Raw genomic sequence first — 23,687 nt, 5'->3', positions numbered from 1 at the left:
AAACTAGCACCCAGGTATATTGAAAATTACCCCAATAAGCCCATCCATGATAGATAAGGGGGCAGAGACATCACTCAGACTACTCTCCTGGAATGTTAATGGGCTAGGAGACAAACTCAAGAAAGGGATAGTGCTTCAATATATAAAGCGACATGCACCGCTTGTTGTCCTTCTCCAGGAAACCCCACTTAGTTGGAACACTTACAAAGCACTCAATAGGTGAGATTATAGATTAACTGCACACGCCGGCTTCACCTTGGGGTCTAGAGGAAGCACTTCTCCTTCGTGATAGACCAGATCCGAATAGATGAGCAGGGTTGATTCACTGCAGTAACTGGCACCTGGGAGGAAAGGTGTTTTAATATCATGTTGGCGTATGTTCCCCCAGCGCTTCACAGAACAGCTCTCCAGACATGAGTAAGATGATACTACACCTACCAGACAGACACCTAGAGAAATATGGAGACTTAAACATGACGCTATGCGACCAGAAAGATCGTCATCCAAATAGAGACTTATCCCCCGTACCAGATCCAGCTTAGCTGACTTCATGGTGGCCCTTGGGCTCCTAGACGTGTGGCCAGAGATCAATCCTCACACACTGCAATTCACATTCACTCAGGAGCTCACAACTGTCTGTCTCGCATAGATCACATCATGGCACTGACCGACAAAATACAAAACTTCAAAGACATACAACATTTGGCAAGGGGTATTTCGGATCACTCCCCTATCTGAGCGCGCTACACCCTGGGGACACAACCTATTGGTAAAACAATGTTGCCAAACCCCTAGTACCTAAAGGTCTCACATATCAAAACTGGTCTCATTGAGTCCACCGACAATTATTTTAAGGAGAATGTAGGGTCTGTAGACTCACCCCAGATTCTTTGGGAGGCTTTCAAGACAGTACTGAAGGGGCAAGCACTCTCAATCACAGCAAGTCTTAAAAAAGAGAAGAGGAAAAAGTTGGAGAGAGACATACTAACTCTCACACGCACCCAAGACAAAACAGCCAAACATACATTAGATGTAAAGCAGGCCAGGGCTAAACAATTAGCGACAACACAGAACATAGGAACTCTGGGACAGGACAGGAAAGCTCCTCGCATGGCTCTATGGCTAGAAACGGGTGAACCGATGGGTAACCACTCTAAAAGTAGACAACAGTGAAATATTGAAGGACCTGCAGGCAATAGCGGAATCCTTCACGTCTCATTTTGTACAACTATAATTTCCTGCAACCTCGGCTAGCCCGAAGAGTCCAGAGAGTTTTTGGCAGATCTTCCTGTCCTTATCCTCTCTCCGGAAGAACGGCTCAAACTAGAGGCCGATCCCACGGATGATGAAATAGTTTCAGCAATCCATAGTATACAATTCGGGAAGGCGATGGGGCCGAACGGCCTCCCAATAGTGTTTTATAAAATAACGGCTGCCAAAGTGGCTCAGAATTTGTGTCAAATGTACCTAGAAAGCAAGCATACAATTAGGTATATTGCCAAGGGATCAAAGATTAGCCTCCATAATGGTAATACACAAGATGGGAATGCCAGTGGAGGACAGTACTTCATACCGCCGCATCTCTATGCTTAATGCGAAGGTCATAATTCTGGCCAAAATACTGGTGTCGCATCTGCTCCAGGCTGTGACCAAACTAGTACACTTGGACCAGTCAGGATTCATGTCGGGATGCAACACAGCCCTTAATCTACGCCGCCTCCATGGAGGGATGGGATAGATAGGTACAATCAAAGAGGACGCCACTATTTTTTCTCTTGAAGCCCACATGGACTAGGTCCAAACTTCATGGCCTGGATCAGTCTACTTTATGCAGAACCATTGGCACAGGTGGTGGCTAATGGACATACGTCACAGGCGTTTTCTCTCAGGTCATGGAACAAGGCAAGGCTGCCCCTTGTCACCAATATTATTCGGTATAATATGACTATTGAATGAACGTTCAAACTGTTTACACTATCAGGCCTCATTTTACCATCAATTCTGAATATTTAGGCGCAGTCTTGGGAAAGGAATGCTGAAAAGTAGTTTTGTAATGTTAGTTTTAGTGATCTAAATCTGGAAAATGTTGGCCTGCACAGGCTACATGGACGGTGTACTTTTCATATTGGGCATATTAAATTCACTTCATCCTTGGATTTAAGTGTGGAAAAAAGTGTTCTGGTTCTCCTGCACACTGCAGGAAATTATTCTGTGGCTTATAATTTAAATAAACATTCTGCAATGCAGAAATTATGGTTGCAGTTCCAGGCGGGGGAAGATAACAAGTAAAGTTATGAAGCCTGGTGTTACTTATATGCATGCATATATTTATATATCAATGTAAGTACACATGCAGAAATGCACTAATACATACTCAACATCTAGCCCTGTCCAACTGAACCATTGACTAATCTTTTGTATATTCTTTCCTCCCTACCACCAGACCAGTATCCTGTCCAATATTTTACCGAAGGCAAAACATACTTTGAAACTCAAACCTTTTTAATCCAGATCCAGAATTTCACACCCCACATGGACTTTTTCTCTGGTACTTTCCTTAATAGAAGAAGGGTTTTATTGTAGCACAGGATAATCTGGAGGTGGTAATGTTTCACAGACTGACAGATAGCACATCTTTGATAGTGAGTGCAGCAGAGGCAAGTGACTACTTCTTATATGCTTACATTTGGGAATGTCCCTCGTACCCAAGAGGGAGATTTGATGCTGTAAAATCAAGCATTTAGTTGAGGAATAATTTAGAGGAGAGAAAACAAAACAGACCTAGATATGCTTATCCCTATGGAGTCAAATCTTCCTTCAAACACATGGGTTCCATGAAAGACGAATGATACCCACTGCTCACTTAAGGCTAAGAACCAAGTACTGCCTACTAGTGACTTCATACTAGTGAGTGTCACTTTAGGCCAAACCAGAGCTAGACTGCATCCTTTATCAGCTGGTAAATAGAGATCGCTGTCTTGTTTGGGGACAAACCACTATCTTCACAGAGGCCCACTTATCTCCTTCAGCCACCCGCTGACTCACTTTTCAACTGCTTTTCTTCATCCTATCTACCCACTCATATTCACCACACAATTAAATTCACTAAACCGCATTACGACTCCCATTCACCAACAAATACCATTACTCACATTCAGCTACTCACTCCCTCAACCATGGCATTCACTGGCTTTCCCTTCTACACAACCCATGCACACAAACACATCCATCAATAAACAAGCACATTCACTAATAAAAGGTCAGACCCATGACCATTGCCAAAACTCATTTCCCCTGCAGTTCAGCCTGCTTCTTCTGGTGTGACATCCAAAAGGTATGAAGAAAGCCATGGCAGACATATCTTCTTTCTAGTGATTATGGCTTCTATGGCAGACATTCGATGACAAAAAAGAAATGCGTTACTTACCTGTAACTGCAGTTATCCAGTATTTGTATCTTTCTTAGATTCACATGCCTGAATCATTCCCCGTCGTCGGGGTGGGAGTCACCGGTATATAATAACAGTAATGTCATATAGACATATACATACTAATAGGCCAGAGGCCTCAAATTATTACCGGAATCGCTGATAGTGATGAGATTTTTCGGTTTTTTCTTTCATTTCTTGGATATATATAGACCTTCTGACATCGATACGGCCTTCTAGGTATGTTTTTGGAAATGACACTTTCTCTCACGACTTTCACTTAAGAACCAGCATGGATGATGCAAGAGCCGTTCACGATTAGGACACTCTAGTCATCAATACAGAGCATGTGTCATTGTTTGTTTTTTTAGAGAAACAATGGTGATCTCGTCGCCGCACATGCCCAAATACTATCACTATCACATATAGGCACGTCATTATGTATAGTCGATAGCATACACTGGAATTTCGACACGGATGTGTTGTGGTGGCACGAGTGAGTCAATACTTGTGAAATGATGCACTCACTATATGTCCACTGCAGGAGGAAGCTTTAGTGCATGTAACACAACGGCCAGACATTATGGCCCTGTATATAAATGTTTTTTGCTCACAGATTATGCTAGACGCTACTCATTTGTTTGTTTCAGCCCTGATGAATCGCGAAGGCGATGAAACACGTGTCGGCTGGCTGTAATCTCCATTAAAGACTCCAAGATTTACTCATCTTCTGGATATCTTGTCACTTCTGTCATATTGGTGTTTGTAAATTTTGTTAATTGTAACTGGACATTGATTACTCACATGTGAGTGCTTCGGCAATCCACAAAGCAATCAGCAGTAGTTTGTTCTACTCCAGAGAGTGGTTTAGGTTTGTCCACTCGCCGTGAAGCACCGTAGACATTTGTAATGAGCATATGCGTATAAACTGGCAGTGCACCCAACTTCAACTGTTTAAAAACCTTTCTGTTGTTTCAATTGGCCTCAAATTAGTAACCTATCCAAGTCCTTTTGTAAAAAGGATCAAACTTTGGCCAGGAGCCAATCAGCTACTACCACCCTCTAGAACCTTCCTGGAAGGAGCCCTAGTCCCTCAGATTTTCGTAAGCACAGTGCTAAGTAGTACCTACTGAGAGAACTAAGGTGAGCCCTTCCAGGGGAGGCGGGTGGGTTGCATGTGAATCTATGAAAGATACCAATACTGGATAACTGCAGTTACAGGTAAGTAACGCATTTCTTATCCAGTTTTATGGGTATCTTTCATAGATTCACATGCCTGAATCGGAGTAGCAAGCAATAGGCAGCACATTTCGCATAATATAGCATGTAAGACACTTGATAACAAATTATCAATAGTGCAAAGCAATAAACTGCAAACAGTAGCAGGATAAGAAATGTGCAATTAGGTAATAGGAAAGGTGGGATGAAAGGAAGAAGGCTCACCTCTAATGAAATAGATGACGGAGCACCGCCTGACCCACTGCTGCATCCTTCATAAGTTCTGAACCCAAGCAGTAGTGCTTGGTGAACGTATGTGGTGTCTTCCATGTGGCCGCTCTGCAAATGTCAACAATGGGCACCCCAGAAAAGAGCGCCATGGAGGTGGAAACCGCTCTAGTGGAATGAGCCCGAACCTTGGAGGGCAGAGGATGTCCCGCCTGCTGATGGCAGAAGGCAATGGCCGCAGAGATCAATCTGGAAATGCTCTGCTTTGACAGTGGTAGGCCCTTCCTGGGCCTGCTGAAGGCAATAAACAATTGGTTGGACTTGCGAAATTGTTCCATTCTATGAATGTAGAATTTTAGACATCTTTTCAGATCTAAGGAATGTAGAGATCTCTCCGCTGCTGAAGATGGATTCGGGAAGAAAGATCTCAGGACAATAGGTTTGTTTAGATGAAAAGTAGACGGAACCTTTGGTATGAATTTGGGGTTAGTCCGTAGAATGACCCTGTCCTGTTTGAACTGAAAAAACGGGTCTTGAATAGAGAATGCCTGCAGTTCACTCACTCTCCTTGCCGACGTGAGAGCCAGCAAAAGAGCTGTTTTCCATGACAAGTATTTGAGATCTGCTTTATGCATTGGCTCAAAGGTGTGTTTCATCAATTGAGCCAAGACCACATTGAGTTGCCATGTAGGTGGTAAAGGTTTTTTTGGAGGGTAAGTCCTGAATAAGCCTTTCAGAAACTGCTTGACCAGTCTATTGGACCATAGGGAAATTCCAGACGAAGAGCGCCTGAACCGAGATATGGCTGCCAGGTGGACTTTGATTGAGGCATGGGCCAATCCCGAGTTGGCGAGGTGAAGCAGGTAAGGAAGAAATTGAGCTGGAGATGCCGAGAATGGGTGCAGGTTGTAAGCTTTACACCACAAACAGAACCTCTTCCACTTAAGGGAATACGTTTTGATGGTACTGTCAGCCTGGGCCCGGGCTAAGAGGACTCTGCAGTCCTGAGGAATATATAAGTCCTGGAACTCTCTGAACTCAGGAGCCAAGCCGATAATCTGAGAGATGTCGGATCTGGATGTTGGACTTGCCCCTGGTTCATAGTGAGGAGATGCGGGTAAGGCCTGAATGGAATCAGAGGCTCCAGTGACAGAAGGTGTAGTTCTGTAAACCAGTGTTGGCTCGGCCACGCTGGGGCTACCAGGATCAGGGTGCAACGCTCCGCTTTTAGTTTCCGGATGACCCTGGGGATCAGGGGAAATAGAGCAAAAGCGCAAGCAAACACGTTGCACCATGCCATCGAAAATGCATCCCCGAGAGATCCTTTCTGGGGATGCCAACTTGCATAGTGTTGGCATTTTGCGTTGATCTTCGTCGCAAATAGATCCAGTTGAGGTCTGCCCCATCGGGAGAACACTGTGTAGAGAGCATGTTGGTCGAGCTCCCACTCGTGACAAATGGAGCGTTGCATGCTTAGTGAGTCCGCCAGGGTGTTGTGCGCTCCTGGGACATACTCCGCTCTCATCGAAATGTTGTGTTGGAGTAGCCACTTCCAAATTCACTGTGATTCTTGAGATAATGTCATGGATCGAGTTCCCCCTTGCTTGTTTAAATAGTGCATTGTGGTGGTGTTGTCCGTCCTCACAAGCACTGGGGAGTTCCAGATCCGAGGCAGGAATGCTCGAAGTGCCAGGTATACTGCCCTCAGCTCTAGCAGGTTGATGTGGAGCTGTTTTTCTGCTAGCGACCACTGACCATGAATTTGAAGTTCCTGCAGGAACGCACCCCATCCTTCCAATGATGCATCCGTTGTTATCACGTGTGGGGAGATTGGAAGTAGGAATGGAAGGCCCTGGTTTAGGTTTTTTGTTTGATGCCACCAGTGCAGGGCCTTCACCATAATTAATTAATTAATTGTGGGTTTCTAACGCGCTAGAATCGACTCCCGAAGGAGTATCTCTGCGCTATAGACCGCTGGGGAACCCGTCCTGGTTTTCCGTGTGAGATGGTCCCTACTGGGTATCTCCAAGGTGAAACCAGGCATCCCCGGCGTATGTGTGGGGCCGTTGTGGAGATGAGGCAAACTAATGCCCAGAGTTGCCGAGTGTGATCCCTAGTTAGAGTAGGCACCGAGGCGAGAATTATCGAGTCCGCTGACCCTGGTCCAAGACCCTGCCGCGTCGGGAATTGAACCCTGGTCCCGGGCCGTCCTCTGCTCCCAGGTCTGCCGCCTCTAACCAGTGAGCCACACCACTCCACAGACTCCATAGACTGAGTGATCCTGATAAGATCGTCGAAGGATACCGTACACTGGATCCACTGAGAGGATAACGCCTCCTGTAAGGGACGCATACGGAGGCGGCAGTGTGGTATTAGGAGGATATTGGAGGACATCATTCCTAGTAATGACTTGAAGAGTCGCACCTTGATGATCTTCTTGACCAGAATGTGGGCTGTAAGAGACCTCAGTTTGACCTGACACTCTTCTGACGGGAAGGCCTTCTCCTGATACGTGTCTAGAGTTGTTTCCAAGAAAGTGAGGCGTTGAGAGGGCTGCAATACTGACTTTTCCTGGTTGAGCGCAAGCCCCAGGCTCTCGAAGAGCTGAAGACAAGCGTTGGAAGATCCTCTTACGCCTTCTAGAGTGGGAGACTTGAGGAGCCAATCGTCCAGGTAAGGGAATACCTGGTGATGGTGCTGGCGAAGGTACGCTGCCACTGGAGACAGGCATTTTGTAAAGATGCATGACGCCGACTTTAGGCCAAATAGCCTTAGGTATTGGCGGTGACTTTTGTGGATGAGTATGTGAAAATAGGCGTCCTGGAGGTCTAAGGACACCATGAAATCTTTGGAATTGAGTAGCTGTAACACCTCCTGAATGGATACCACCCGGAACGATTGTTTCTTGAGGTATCTGTTGAGGTTCCTTAGATCCAATATAGGTCTCCTTTTCTTCTCCTTTTTCCGTATTAGGAAGAGTCGGGAATAGAATCCTTTCCCCCTCTGACCTCTGGGAACTCTTTCTACGGCTCTTTTCTGGAGCATTAGTGAGAGTTCCGCTTGAAGGAGATGCAGATTCTTGTGCTGCATGGGAACTGGGGGGTTCGAAAGAGGAGTTTCCACGAACTCCAAAGTATGGCCGAACCGAACCAGTTGTAGGACCCAACGATCCGTCGTTATTTTTTGCCAATTGTGTAGGAAGTTGGAAATCTTTCCTCCAACTACGTAATGTGGAGAAGAAGTGGAGGCCTGTAGGAGAAAGAAGTCATTGTCTTCTGGTATCCTTCTTTCCTCCTCTCCCTCGAAAGGAAGACTTATTGTACGAGGACTGGCCTTGATGCTGCCTCTGTTGGTATTGAGGCTTGTATTGCTGGGACGAGCCGTAGGAGGATTTGTATCCCTGATAGCCACCTCTTGTCTGCTGACCTCTTCCTCTGGAGCCCCGAAAGGAAGTATTTCTGTACTGGAGGGTACCCAAGGCTTTTGCGGTCTCCGTATCTTTCTTGATACCCTGTAGCATTTCATCAATATGCTCCCCAAAGAGCAGGTCTCCGTTAAACGGCATGTCCAGTACTTTGGACTGTACCTCCGGCCGGAAGGATGTAGACTTAAGCCATCCCTGGCGTCTAAGGACCGCTGCCCCCGCTAGCTGCCGAAATCCTGTTGAGGCGATATCCATCGCCACGTCAATCATTTCCGAGGCGGACCGCTCTCCCTCAAGGAGGATCTTTTTTACCTCTTCTTTCTGCTCTTCTGGCAGTGTGCCTAGATATGGGGCAACAACCGCCCACATCTGGCGATTGTAACGCCCTAAAAGCGCTAGCGAGTTTGCCGCCCTGACCGTAAGGGCCGACATCGATGTTATCCAGTTTACAGCCTTCCATATCCGGAGGCGCAGTCAGCGTAGCAGCTGGGTTGTTGGATTTCCGCTGCGTGGCTTGGGTGATAACAGAGTCCGGTTTGGTATGGCCTGTAAGGCATGCCGGAGCTGAGTCTGGGGCCTTATACTTCTTATCAAGCCTAATCGGCACTGGTTGCAAAGATGAGGGGTTTTTCATTATCTTTACCCCCTGGTCCCAGATGTAATCGATAATAGGGATTGACCGAACCGTCTTCTTGAATGGCTCTTTGAAGTCATATAGGAAGCAGTCCTGAGGTTGCGTGGTCATCTCTATTTTGAACCTTGCTGCTGCTCTCTCTACGACATTATGAAATCCCCCGATATCTTCTGGGGGTGAATCCGCCTGAGCCTGGTCTGGGGAAGCCGGACGTTCAATGACATAGTCATCCCACTCGTCATCCTGTATTTTTCCCTCCTCCTGTTGACCTTCTTCATCTTCTCCTACTGCTTCCTCCTCCTCTTCATCAGAAGACGGTAGAGGAGGCAAAGTCACAGGGTCCTGGCGAATGACCAGTGGTGGAGGTCTAGGGCGAGGAAGAGGAGCTGGTGTCACAAGAGTTTGAGGCAACACCGAAGGAGGCGGAGTAGGCGGAAACCGCTGCTTGTAGTCCGCTATGAGGAATTGAAGGTCCGTGACTATTGAGGCCGGGAGGCACACCAAAGGCTGTGGAGGCGGTCGATATTCCTCCTGGCATTGCACTTCTGCCTGACCAAGGTCTTCATAGTCCGAAATATCTTGGACCTTTACATTGAGTTGTGAAGGACTTGTTGCAGTGTGGAACAGGGCACCATCATCAGAATCCTCAGTCTCCAGAAAGTGGACCGGCAGCAGTGGCTGGACCTTGCTAGGAGATGTAGTCTCTGGCGTCAGCGTACGCGTTGACATCTTGAAGTGTGTATAAATACACTTCAGCTTAGGAGATTCTTCCGGGTGGTCATCAGCGGTGGGATGCTGTCAGCCACAGCAGACATCTCTGTAGTCTTCGTCGACGACGGCGTCAACGACGGTAGCGTTGTCGACGATGGCTTCTTCGTCGACGGCTTCGTCGACGCTGGTGCTGCCGTCGACGGCTTCGTCGACGCTGGAGTCGACGGCTTCGTCGATGGCTTCGTCGACGATGACATCATCGACGAGGTTGTCGTCGACGTCGATGGGACCTTCGTCGACGACGATGGTTTCGACTTCGTCGACGCGGAAACTATCGTCGACACTTTTTTGACAGGAATTATTGAGGAAATCGACCTACCCGTCGACGACGATGCTGAGGTAGTTGTCGACAAGGTGGTGAATGTTGAAGCTGTCGTCGTACAGATGGTTACTGTCGACCCTGTCACAGGCAAGGCAGAAGACACCAGCACAAGCTTCTTAAAGGTGGCTTCCTGAAGAGAAGTCTTAACTGTCATTGCCTTTGAAGGACCCTCTGAAGACTTTGGCGTCTTCTTTTGAGGTGGCACATCAGACGGACCTGGAGATGTCTGTCTTGGCCTTTTGGCAGAGGAGTGTGAGCTCCTGAAGGAACACTCGCTCTCACCTGAGGAGACTGTTTGATCCTTGTCCTTTAGTCTCTGAAGCCACAGAAGCAGGCGACCTTCTCTGTCTTTTAAAGTCTTGACAGAGAAAGTGCGGCAGACCTTACAATCCTTGGCAGAATGTTCAGGATAGAGACAGTAGAGGCAGTCTTCATGTTTGTCATCCACGTGCAGTCTCAGCTTACTACACGAGGCACAGGGTCTAAAGAGCCCTTTTTTAGGAGTGGTAGACATAGCTGCTCTAGCACTCCTCCACAAGAATAATTTTGAAGAGAAAAATATGGAAATAATCCAAAAATACCAGAAAACTGAGCAGAGCTCAGTCGAGACTCCCTTAGCACGACGTGCGGTAGAAAATCAGAGGGACTAGGGCTCCTTCCAGGAAGGTTCTAGAGGGTGGTAGTAGCTGATTGGCTCCTGGCCAAAGTTTGGTCCTTTTTACAAAAGGACTTGGATAGGTTACTAATGTGAGGCCTCTGGCCTATTAGTATGTATATGTCTATATGACATTACTGGTATTATATACCGGTGACTCCCACCCCGACGACGGGGAATGATTCAGGCATGTGAATCTATGAAAGATACCCATAATACTGGATAAAGAGAGAGAAAAGCTCTTCAATATAACATGGACGAGGGGAATCTCCAGGCTGCAGAAGCAACACTGGTAACTGTCACCGCTGGGGATCAAGTTAGCCTTTCACACTGATCAACCCAAAGGTAATATATAATCCTTTGAGTTGAAAGTAGCACACTTTACTATCTGTTTAGGGTGATTTAAAGGGAGAACTGAGGAATAATGTATGCATGGTGTGAAACAATTTGGGGTCAAAGTGCATGTGCGCAGCTCATTAAAATGTTTAACAATGTGATAAGCAATATCACTAGTTTTCAGTAAACTTCACAAACTTGCGTTTTTCCACACATTGGGAATGATTTGGTTGGATACAGGAATATACTGAACAGGAAACGTCTTACCTTGGCATAGCAATGCACCAAATGCTAAAGCCTCAGCTAAAGCCCAATCAAGTTTTGATCCCTCTTGCAGCTTTTGCATCCTCGCCTGCAAATGAAAAAAAAAACTACAACTACTTCAGAATCAAACAGTTTATTTTTAATAAATTACATTTTATTTTTTTATCTCTATTCGTATTCTATTTAATGAACCATGAAGGGCAATCCTAATTGCATGTTTACTAACTCCTGAACAAATATATTTTATTTGCTTACTTTTATTAATTTCTTCACTGTCGGGTACTCTAGGGATGCATAATGTCTAGTGAGCTCCTTTAGGTTTATAGGAAGGTACTGAGTAAGCTCTAAAAACTTGACTTTCAACTGCATGGTAATAGCATTAGGTCACTGTCATGTTTGGAGCATGAATAAGGAGGCAAGTACCTCTGCTCCCCAGACGTTCTCTCAAACTACTGCCAAGTGTTTCGTAGGTCGATATCCCTCAGCAAATGCATTATAAATAGCAATACAAATGTAATTCTATTGCATATCTATCAATCATGAACCTTCTCAATTAACCTCTGCATATAACCCTGAGTGACTGACAGAAACCCAGGGACCAGAGTGAATATATGGGATGTGTGTTTGTAAGCATGATAGAGAGAAAGGTGTGGAATGGACTTCCCTGGCTCAGAGTATAGTGCTGTAGAAAGTGAAGCACAAATTTGCATTAGTTTGTACAATGTAAAATTGAGTTTTACATATGGCCTTTAAAGTGCTCTAAACTCCGTCTTGAATTCTGACTCTTTCTAGCTTGAGCTCAGCACACACAAGCAGGCCCTCGGGTTACTCATGTTTTTTTAGGTTATTTACGTTCTAGATTGTTTTTTGTACTTTTGGAGATGTTTTCCACTTTCGCAAGCTTAACCAAAATAAGCGCTGGAACATATCGAGATAATACATGACAAATCCTTCGCCTTGGAGTGCTTGCGGGAGCTAGGCCACCAAGTAAGTTTCCTTGCTGTAGAGGATGTCTTCTCCTGCATTGAGAATATTATAAAACTGGAGTGTCTTGGCTCGGAAGCTGGATTTCTCCTGAGAGATGGACGTGTCTGCCCAGTGCTGCATTTCCCAGCTTGATGAGTCTCTTGACCCCTGGACTGTGATTTGGAATTTCCCAGTCTTGTGTGGGCTAAGATGAAGATATTGCAGACAGTGAGGTATTTTCTCTGATCATTGGTATTGAGCTATATGTATGGATCTACGTGTGTTTTTGTCTGCGTGCTGAGTGACTAGCCTGTGAAATATTTTAATTCATTGGCTCTTGTTCATTGGAATTATCTGATGTATTGTGAATATATTTTATATGCTTCCATTCTGTGCATACAGGCTCTTTATATTTGAACCTTTCATGTGATAGTATTATGTCTTGTATTTGATTACTTGCATTTGACAGTTCTTGTTTCTTGCATTCAAAGTCCATTATTATTGTATTTGCTGTCTTGAATTTTAATTATGAGTATTACTTTATTATAATCTGCTTATGTTTTGCCCCAATATCTTTATTTGACTTTTAGTGCTTATTATTTGCGTGTGTTTTACCATAATTATCTGCTTGTGCTTAATCTCATGCATTTGAACTTGTGATACATTTATATATTTACACGTTGATTTCATTTGACATGTGGAAAAGTCTTTCTGTAAGAGTGTTGCACTAATAAAACCCCACGCTTTACTCAGAAAACTGTCTCTTGATGTGCCTCATTTGGTGAAGGTAAAGCCCCTTTCCAGGTGTTTTCTTGTTTTACAGAATACATCTGCTAGGGAGTGCCGAATTAATTTTATTTGGGAGAGTAAAGCAAGACACTTCCACAAGACAAAAGTAATAAAGCATTTGCCCCAATGGTGATGGGATACCTACAATTGGGTAGTGTACCAGGCCACGCCAGTCATCAAATGTGCCAAGTGACAAAGTTACTTACTTGGTCTGTCAAATCCATTTAAAGCTTCTATGCACAAATACCATTCACTGTTTTTCAAGGCCTTTAAGCACAGAGCTTTCAAGGGGGGGGGGGCACACCCCTTGATTGTGATGTTGGCAGCTTCTATCACCTGGAGTCTATACTATTTGAAGGCCTAAAGTGACCTTGGAGTTTGAAGGTTTGGAGTTCTTATAAATGTTTCCCCACTTTTGTGTCATTTTATTATGTTATTATTACAGCAGGGGCAGCCCAAACACCACCTGAAACTAGTATTGTATATAAATATGCAACAGGTGTTCCAAGTAGAACAAGTGGGAGGTATGGACATCCAAATAATAACTAATGATTTTAACACACAGCATACTCACGAATAATCCAATTAATAAAACAACAACAATCCCACGTTTTGGTATCAAAATGACTTAATATATTTTATCAATATAAATCATATTTTGAAATATCAGTGCTCATGCGATCACATGGTGAATATAAAAAAACTGTAGAAATGAACTGCGCAATAGTTCTTGTAAAGTGCACAAATGTTAAATTTCCAATAAACTAGCCGTAGGGCTATTATTATTAATTTCCATTTGTTGGAAGCGTCCATGGAGTTTCGACCTGGTAATTGAACGGCAAATCATCAGGAGATAAATAGTATTAGGTGAGCAATTAGTTGGTGATCTGCACCTATTACAAGATCTATCGCATGTTGTTTTGCCAATGTTCTTCTGTTTACACAAGCTTTGTACAGTTTTTCTTCATATTCACCGTGTGATCACCTTAGCACTGATTTTTCAATATATGATCAATACTGATAAACTATATTAGCACATTTTCATACCAAAAAGTGGGCTTATTATTGTGATTTTATTTGTTTAATTGTCATTGTGGGGCATTCTGGAATAGTACTTGGATGGGCTGAAATTGTCATCTCTTGCTGGTATGTTCCGTGTCCCAATGGTTTCTTGATGTTGGTTTTCTGGGCATCCCTTCGTCATTTGGAAGAATATGGTGAGACCATCAGCTGGACTTGCTATTATAGAGATTGCTTGCCTCTTTATATGCCTACTCCATGTTACTTTTGAAATGCCATGTGTCTTATGGCATCGTTCTTTGCATATTGGTTGTTTCTGTTTATCCAGCTCATGCTTCTTGATTTTGTCTTGTTCTAATTTCACTACATTTATTGTAACATATCATTAACGTTTATGGGAATACTTTGGGCAAAAATGCTTTAATAAAATCAATAAACCAACAAAGCCACAAGACATATCTGTGTATGGCTGGTTATGTTGCTGCGGAGGGTCACACTGTTCCTGATAATCAAGTCATGGACAAGGTCCATCTTATTATGATTTTTTTTTTATCTTTAGGCTGGTAAAGAGTGTTCTCTACCCCCAAGAACACTCAGGGATTTTGGCCCAGAGTTGGCAATTTTTGGGGTGAACTCTTCACATATATTTAAAGTGGGTACAGTTAATCTCATTAATTTCTTATTGTTAAAAAAATAATAACTGTGCAATTTGTACATACAAAGATCATACAGAAAACATCCATACACAGAACATATTTTATCGTCTTTAAGCTTAACCACTTGGATGCTAAGGTGTTTTATGGCTTTTAATGTAATTTCCATTGAAATCAATGGAAACTCCATGACGAGTTACCCTTGTCATTAGCATCCAAGTTTAATCAACAACGTTTAAATCAATACCACATCCCCATGATATTCTTTCGACTTAAAATTCTCAAACAGTAAAGAATATATGCTTATCCATTTAAACATAAAACAAATAGAGCACCTTTTACCTTACCAACAGAGCTAACCGCAAGCTTCGCTACATAATTTAGGACTCAGCTATATCTTGAAAGTTCCAGACTAAGCTAACTGGCAGTACACGTGGAAATAACAATTAGCCTTTTGTCTCCATGCTCTCTAAAAGTAGATTGCAGTACCAAATTCTATTCAATGAGTACTTGAATATTTTAGAAAATGATAGCCTATTGTCTACGCTTCTTTACAGAGTAATTTAGTACATTTAGAGAATTTTAAGCCCAAAGAATAGATATTGTGGACAGGAAAATGCAAAGTAAGTATAATTCTCACATCAAACCAAAAGCCAGTTTTAAGTGATAACCCCGATTCCATTTGCTCACAAGTTAGTTCAGGTGTAATAACCAACTTTGACGTTATATAGCGTGATGTAAGGTGTGACGCGTTGACCCAATCCAAATACCATTGTTGTCTTCCCAACGTTTTACACTAGAGGTTGAATGTGTACCAAGGTATACACAACTATACATTGTTTGTGCATTGTGAAGGATTGTTACAAAGCAACATTGAACTGATTAAACACTGACTTGAAGAGGAGGAGTACAGAGCAATTTCATGAGGGAGAATATTCAGACAGAATGAATAAATCTGGCAGATGTGCAGCTTTAAGAGGAAGGACTACAGTTCCATCCTGAAGCACAGGAGAGAGGGAGCTTGCCGGATCTGATTGGGGAGAAGTTGCACATCCTAGGAGCATCGCTAGAGATAGCTTGGCATCTACTTGTAGTTCCTTTGTCACATGTCTGATGAGGCTGCTGCATAATCACAATATGCCAACCACTAAATACTGCTAATGCCTTGCTCATTTTTGTGACAGTAAGTAGACCATCTCCACAATATCAGGCGATTTGCTGCATAGCAACATTCAATCATGCTCTGTGGAAAATAAGGTAGATTTTGCTGAGTGCCCAACAGTCAAAAGAAGTCCTCCATAGGCTCTGTCTCAGAAGATCAAATGGTGTTGTATGAGATGCACACTGATAATAGAAACCTTAATTATGTCACAGATTTTTCGATAGGAATATGGCCTGACATTGTAGAGACCCAGACATTAGTTTGAAAGCATGTCGGTCTTGCTAAGAAAAAACACATTTTATAATATAACCTAGCATAGCATATCAGGACTAGGCACATCAACTTCTTAGCGCCACGCGGAAGATAGAACGTTTTACAAATACTCATAACATACACCAAATCTACATTTCAGCAATGATTTTGAAAACATTTTTGAACAGAAATGATAACATTTAATAGGTGTCAAACTTGAGTATTAGCATTGCTAAATATATGCAGTGTTCCCCGAAGATTAGTCGATGGTTATCAGATGAAATTTCTGTCCTTCATTTTTTATATCAAGTCTGTTTTATTATAAAGAACCACACCCATAATAGGGTCTCAGAAACACAGCGTTAAGCCTACAACCCCAGGCCGGGGCCGGCCGCGACAAATGGCAGTGATCAAACATAGGTGCCATACAGAATGAACTATTGAACACAGGGCCTTGCCTACAACCCCTGCGGGGCCGGCCGCATGGCTTAATACAAGCTGTCATAACAACATGGTACGTATACAACCCAGATCTCGCGGCCCTTGGGAATGATGCATCTGAAGATTGATCTAATATACTGTAAACGGCCCAACAGGGCTCCACGATCATAGAAAAGGTCCAAGAGTAGAATAGGAAGAAGAAAGAGGCAGGAGGAAAGCGTAGAAATGGAGAGAGAGAGAGGTCTTTGTGAGGACTGGATAAGCTCGCGCCGCGTGGGGGTCAGCTCTGTCCTTCATTTTTAAACATAGTAGTACTTTGTGAGGAAATGCACATATCTTATCCTGTGTAAATGTCTTTCAGTATGCAATACACGCAATCTTCATTGTATATGAAGGTAGTTTTATCATCATGATTTATCCTTTAAACTGAACTTACTGCATCCTACTGTATTACATAGAACCACAATCCTTTCAGAGGCTGTGGGTTAGAGAGAGGGGTGAAAAGAGTTACTTGTGATCTTAATGTACAGTGATAAGAATCTTTGCTAAATTTATTTAAAAAAATAATATAGCTGCATCAGTGTAGGAACTCAGAACACTTATGAAAAGGCAATATATTTTTAGAAAACTAAAACTTGACCATGACTGTAGGAGGCTGGCTTAGTATATGGTGCACACTTATTTAAGTGAAGCACGCAGCAACCCAGACAACCCATATGGTAATTTAAGTGATCTTAGACAACCAAAGAAAACTCTCTGAATGTTAGCTGTGGAGAGCAGCCTTTAAACTTAGTTCAGAAGGAGTGTTAAGCAGCTTGCTTTACCAGAATTAAACATTTAGTGTAGGTTAAACAAAAAAGAACCACACAGTGTAGTTATAAAAATAGTTATATTTATTATACACACTCACTAACACATTGGTATATCTCCTACCCAGAGATACCCACACAATACAGACAATATTTCAAAAGGAAACAGGTAAGTAAACCCAAATACACAGTGGTCTCCAGAGGGAGGCCAAACCATATGCTAAAGAAGTGGAATGCAAACTGCGACCGAAGTCGAGACTTGACCCAGAAGACTCAGAAGAGCTGGAGACCCAAGGAACCACTGAGGTAAGTACCCAGGAACCCCACGGAGGCTGTGTGCAGAGTGGAAAAACAGACGCGTACTCAATGCAAGTCAATGAGAAAGTCTTGGTTGCTGTTTTTATGAAGAAGGACCCTTCCCGGGGAACCCTGAAGAAATCCCGTGGAAGATGGAAGGTTGGAGAGTCAACCCACCCGTGGATACCACAGGAACCAGGATACCTACACCATGGATGCCTGGTGCAAAGGTGCGACTTGACGTCGGAAACTGCCAAAGACCACAATGGATGACTTAAGGAAAGATGCTGCTGGGGACGAAGGTGAAAGAATCTGGAGGAATCCAAGGAAAGATTCTAGAAGAGGAGTAGCTACAAGAATAGGGGACATAGTCTATGCCACTCTGGAGAGACCAGGAGGCACGGAAGACCAATGACCACCGATGACGGAAAATACAGGAGAGTTGCCGGTGACCTTGTCGCTGCAGCTGTGAGGACCAGGCGACGCTATGGAAGACCAGAAGCTGTTCACAAGCATACCCACGTCGGAAGTCGAGAACCAGAGGGTCGGTGTCCAGCGGGAGCACCAATAAGCCTTGGCAGTAGCAACAGACGTGGTAAACGAAATAGGGGCAGTGTCTGGACCAGCAAGGTCCACTAGACTCACCAATGGCAGGAGAGTTAGAGCAGGCTCCAAGCAAGCAGGGGAGGCCACTGAAGCTAAACAAGGCCGTTGATACCTACAGGCCTGGAGAAAAACCTCGATAAAGCACAGGCACAGACAACTGGCAGGACGACGAGACCAGGAGCAGTAGGAGTCTTTCTTGATGCAGTCTCGGTTCCAGGCAAAGTCCAACAAAGCCAAGGTGCCCAGACGGTTGAAGTTGAAGTGGTTTCAGATCTGAATCTTGTCCCACGACGAAACGGAAGAGTCACTTACAGGTAAGCCCTTAAGTATCTTAGGGAAAGGGTTGGGACGATTCAGGGATCCCTCCCAGAGGAGGGGCTGGACAGAAGGGGGGATACTCTAATGTCCTTTGTCCAGTTTCGCACCAGAGTGGGAATCAATGGCTCCCTGGACTGGTACCAACTGAAGTATGCAAGGAGGGCACCAAATGTGCCCTTGAAATCCGTCTGGTGATGCTGGCAATTGCCCCCACCTCAGCCCAATACACAAGACCTGTCTGGGAGATGGTCACGCTTTCCTGTGACAGGAAACCTATTGTTCTACCTTCCCCTGCTTGAGCTCAGCTCAGCAGCAGGAGGGCAAAATCGTGACTGGGGTCATCAGCAGCACTAGCTTGCTGTTGAACCCTGAAAGGCTGGTAGCGGGAGGCTGCCTAGGGGAGCCCCCTGTACATGGGATCCTGCATCCAACACTGGAATCAGTGTTGGGGTAATTTTCCAACATGTTTGATACCAAAGATGACCGGTTTTGGTGGAGCCAATATAAAGTTAGACATCTCGTATTTTACTTGATTTCTACTATAAGTATTAAATGGCTGATGACACTTACAAAGCCTGGAGAATCGACACCTTGGATTGTAGGGGGTGTCCTGCTCATGCAGGGCACACTCACACATATCACCTAGCACCCTGCCTTCAGGATTGAAAAGCCTAGTGGTGACTTGTAGGTCTTAAGTGCCGTAACCTCAGATATAAGGAAACATATCTGTGGCGAGTGGTGCTAGCACCAGCTCACACAGGCTGCAATGGCAAGCCTGTAGTCACAGTTTGAGTGGTCTCTCATGGGTGGCATAATACATGCTGCAGCCCATGTGAGACCCCTGGCATTCCTGGGTACCTTAGTACCATATACTAAGGACTGAGAAGGGTACACCAGTAGCCAAGTGGGAAGGTACCAAAGTACTCACCATAGTCACATTTAGAGAGAGAGAGAGAGCACAGTGACTGGGGTCCTATTTAGCAGGATCCCAGTCAGGCTAGTCAGAAAACAGAATAACATCAGCAAAAAGTGGGGGTAACCCTGAAGGCAGATTCTAGTTTCCTACAATGGCAATCTAACATTTGTGGCATTTCTTTTTATTGTTACGAACATTGGAAACATTTTAAAAAACAAAACTTAAGACAGCCTGCATAAGCATTACAGTTCATTAAGCAGGACAACCCATTTAACACATCAGTATTTATAATGCAAGTGCAATTGAAGTCAATGCATAGAGAGGCATGGAAAGCCTATAGGCCAGGGACTCCAACCTTTCCATTTGTGAGATCTACTTATGAACTATGAAACCCCCCTGCCCCAAGGCTACTGACCAATATATTTGTACAATAACAGCACAAACATAGCCAATCCACTTAAACAGCCCTTAAAACATCCAGTCCTGCTGCAGTGAGCACACACATTAATAACAGAAACACTGTACTGGGAAACATGTATCTGTGTAGCCCCTAAAAACCAGTATGTCCCTCTATTGTATTTATGAATCACCTGAGAGAGGCAAGTGTTTCACTGGTGTCTGTGATCTTTGTCATGGAATACATGAGATGTCACTACTCTCATGAGAGCTAGGACCCTAAAGAGAGCCATTATCCACTGTCAATGCCTTAATGATTCAAGATTAAGAATAGGCAGATGCAGATTCCATATCGTGTTACCAGTAAATACATCTCTGAAGCCATCCCCATACCTGTGAGTATACCTCAGAGGTAAAGATGAAACACAAAGAGATTGCTTAAGGGCGTTACAGAAAGAAAGGACGAGTAATATAGAAGAGTAATAAGGAAAGGAAGGGGAGGAAGAGCGAATATGAGAAAATGAATGAAAACAGAGAAAAAATTAATGAGAAACAAAATAAAGAGAGGAGAAATAAAAAAGGACAAAAAGGAGGCAGAAAGAAGGGAAGGAAAGAAGGGAGGGAGGAAGGAGAAGAAGGAGAAGAGGGAGATGGAAATAAAGAACAAGAAAATAAAGACAAAAGGAGAGAAAAAAGAGGAATGGGATAAGAGAAATAAGAGAAAAAGAACAGAAAACACAAATCAGACAAAGTCAACAAGAAAGACAGAATGAGAAAAAGATTAAAGAGAAAACAAAGAAAATCAAAGAAAGAGAGAAATAACGTGACAAAGAAAGATTTAAATATAGTGTAACTCTCCTCCAATTATTGTACTACCATTGATTTTACGGCTTAAGACACTAAACTTCTGACTGAGATTCATCATGGAGTGGATATTGTTTTAGGATGAAGGGTGAGCTGCATTTTGCTCATGCATTATCACATTTCCAGCCTCACAGCTGCATGTTCCCGAACTGGACGGACAGCCAGTGAGATACCCCGCCAAGACAGTCCACTGGTGACTGACAGTCCGTGACCGACCTTTTGCAGCCTGCCTGTAAGGGTGCAGCCTAACCCAAGTATCACGGAAAGCACAGCCCCCAAGCATTTTTGCTGCATTTCAACTTGAGATTACTCACAGCATAACCCTCTCTGTATATCAATCCAATCCCCTAATACTCAGGGAGGGTTGTTTATAAATTCATACGACTTGAAAGCCAGGATTACAGGAAATCTACTTTTCTCCTCAGGCATGGGATTTCTGCTGATAGAGCATTAAGCTCCCTCTTCGAAAGCAGTAACATAAAAGAGTTTCGATGGACACAGTAAGCAATATTGACACCAGTCTACGCAAACGGATTTCTCAAAAATGCACAACCTATTTGTTCATCCACTCTTTAGGTAGAGTTTAAGTACAAACAAATGAGCTGATCTCCAGGTTGCAGCATTACAGATCTCAACCACTACATTTCTTTACATTAATTTTCAAAGATGAATATGCATCTCAACAAAACACACCAATTCTACATGTAGTCAGCATACAGAGATGACACCCATCATACATCGGAGGTACATAGGCAGTGCACAGTGACAAAAAAGCAATAGCATGCATATATTGACCAAGGGTCCGAGAAGGGATTCAATGGTCATAGTTCAATCACTGTCCTGTCCAGAAGACAATAACTGAGTCCCAGCAAAATCAGGCGCAGCTCACTAAAGGTAGGCACGATGAGGTTCCCCGGGTCCCCCCATGGGCGGTAGCTCCTCAGCATATGGCCACCAATCGTAACCATGCCGTTAACGCAGGACTTCCGAAGCTCAACTTCCCTCTTACCAGCACAAGTTACATGGATAGGAGATGCCTGTCACAGGCGCAGACGATGAATCCCCCCAACAATGCAACCTGAGGAGGGGGATCCAGTGCAGTGCTGACGATTTCATGTAATACTTGGTAAGTATCTAGCCAGTATTGGCGAACGTTCACACAGGGGTAGGAAGATTGCAGCCCCCATCCCACACCTTTTACGTTCACTATGTATATCAGCCCAAATGCCACCAAAGGTGCAGGAGTACAATATTTAGGGCTCCCAGTTTTATGGTATTTCTTTTTTTGACATTTCCATTTGTTCACATTTATTTTTGTTAATTTTATCTGTACTTATCCATATTTATTTTGTCTGTACTTATCCATATTTATTTTGGTCTTTGTAAAAAAATTAAGCTCAATTTAGTACATTTCCACATTTATCTAACCGATAAATATGCACTCATGCTTGAATGCCAGCCAGCTTTCAGTGCTGTGAACACCCGCTGAAGTTAAATCAATTTCAGTATCAGCCTTGTGTATATCTACTGCTGTTAAAGCCTCTGTACTAAAATCCCTTTCTTTTTAACCCCCTTTCCTATTAACACACACAGATATTGGCTTGACAGTCATGGCAGAAGGAATTTAAAATCACTCGAAAACAACCGAATTTCTCTTTTTATCCACGTTTAAAAATAAATACAGACATGAAAATAAATGTTTTCTGTCTGTATTTCTCTGTAAAAATCTGTATAAACGGAAAACAGGGAGCCCTAATAATAATATTGATAAAGAAAGTTAAAGTGTATCAATCTTTAACCTGCATGCAACAGTATGCCCATGGTTTGTCTAGAATTTCACAGCACAAAGGATGTCTCCCACTCCTCACTGGCCTCTACCAGGACATCGCCTTTAGTAGGGCAGCAGAGTATAGAAAGGATACAGAGCAGAGCATAGAAAGGATACAGAGCAGAGCAGCAGAGTGTAAAAAGGATACAGAGCAGGGCAGGAGAGTACAGAAAGAATACAGAGCAGGACAGCAGACTATAGAAAGGATACAGAGCAGAGCAGCAGTGTATAGAAAGGATACAGAACAGGGCAGCAGAGTACAGAAAGGATAAAGAGCAGGGCAGCAGAGTATAGGATGGATACACAAAAGGGTATAGAAATGATATCGTGCAGGGCAGCTGAGTATAGAAAGGAGATGGGCAGCAGAGTACAGAAAGGATACAGAGCAGCAGAGTATAGAAATTACACAAAGCAGGGCAGCAGAGTATAGAAAGGACACAGAGCAATGTAGCACAGTATAGAAAGTATACAGAGCAGGGCACGAGAGTAGAGAAAGGATACAAAGCAGGACAGCAGAGTAGAGCAAGTATACAGAGCAGGGTAGCAAAGTACACAAAGGATACAGAGCAGGGTAGCAAAGTACAGAAAGGATATACAGCAAGGCAGCAGAGTATAGAAAGGATACAGAGCAGGGCAGCAGAGTAGAGAAAGAATACAGAGCAGGGCAGCAGAGTAGAGGAAGGATACAGAGCAGGGTAGCAGAGTAGAGAAAGGATACAGAGCAGGACATCAGAGTATAGAAAGGATACAGAGCAGGGCAGCAGAGCGTAGAAAGGATACAGAGCAGGGCAGCAGAGTGTAGAAAGGATACAGAGCAGGGCAGCAGAGCGTAGAAAGGATACATAGCAGGGCAGCAGAGTACAGAAAGGATAAAGAGCAGAGCAGCAGAGTACAGAAAGGATACAGAGCAGGGCAGCAGAGTATAGAAAGGATACAGAGCAGGGCAGCAGAGTATAGAAAGGATACAGAGCAGGGCAGAAGAGTATACAAAAGGATACAGAGCAGGACAGCAGAGTGTAGAAAGGATACAGAGCAGGACAGCAGAGCGTAGAAAGGATACAGAGCAGGGCAGCAGAGTACAGAAAGGATAC

The 23,687-nt window shown here is 43.8% G+C and overlaps 1 protein-coding gene across 1 annotated transcript in view; it reads right to left on the bottom strand.

Moving 5' to 3' along the window:
* Positions 1-23,687, bottom strand: part of DHTKD1 (dehydrogenase E1 and transketolase domain containing 1) — a 1,484,612-nt gene that overhangs the window by 688,970 nt on the left and 771,955 nt on the right. Inside the window, exon 9 of the mRNA XM_078674167.1 lies at positions 11,283-11,367. Within this exon, the coding sequence (XP_078530293.1) occupies positions 11,283-11,367 (85 nt within the window). The remainder of the gene's footprint in view (positions 1-11,282; positions 11,368-23,687) is intronic.

The sequence above is a fragment of the Lissotriton helveticus genome, chromosome 1_1, assembly GCF_964261635.1.
Source record: "Lissotriton helveticus chromosome 1_1, aLisHel1.1, whole genome shotgun sequence".
Taxonomy (NCBI): Eukaryota; Metazoa; Chordata; class Amphibia; order Caudata; family Salamandridae; genus Lissotriton; species Lissotriton helveticus.
The sequence above is the reverse complement of the archived record's forward strand: the minus strand, read 5'-3'. Positions and strand labels throughout refer to the sequence as shown.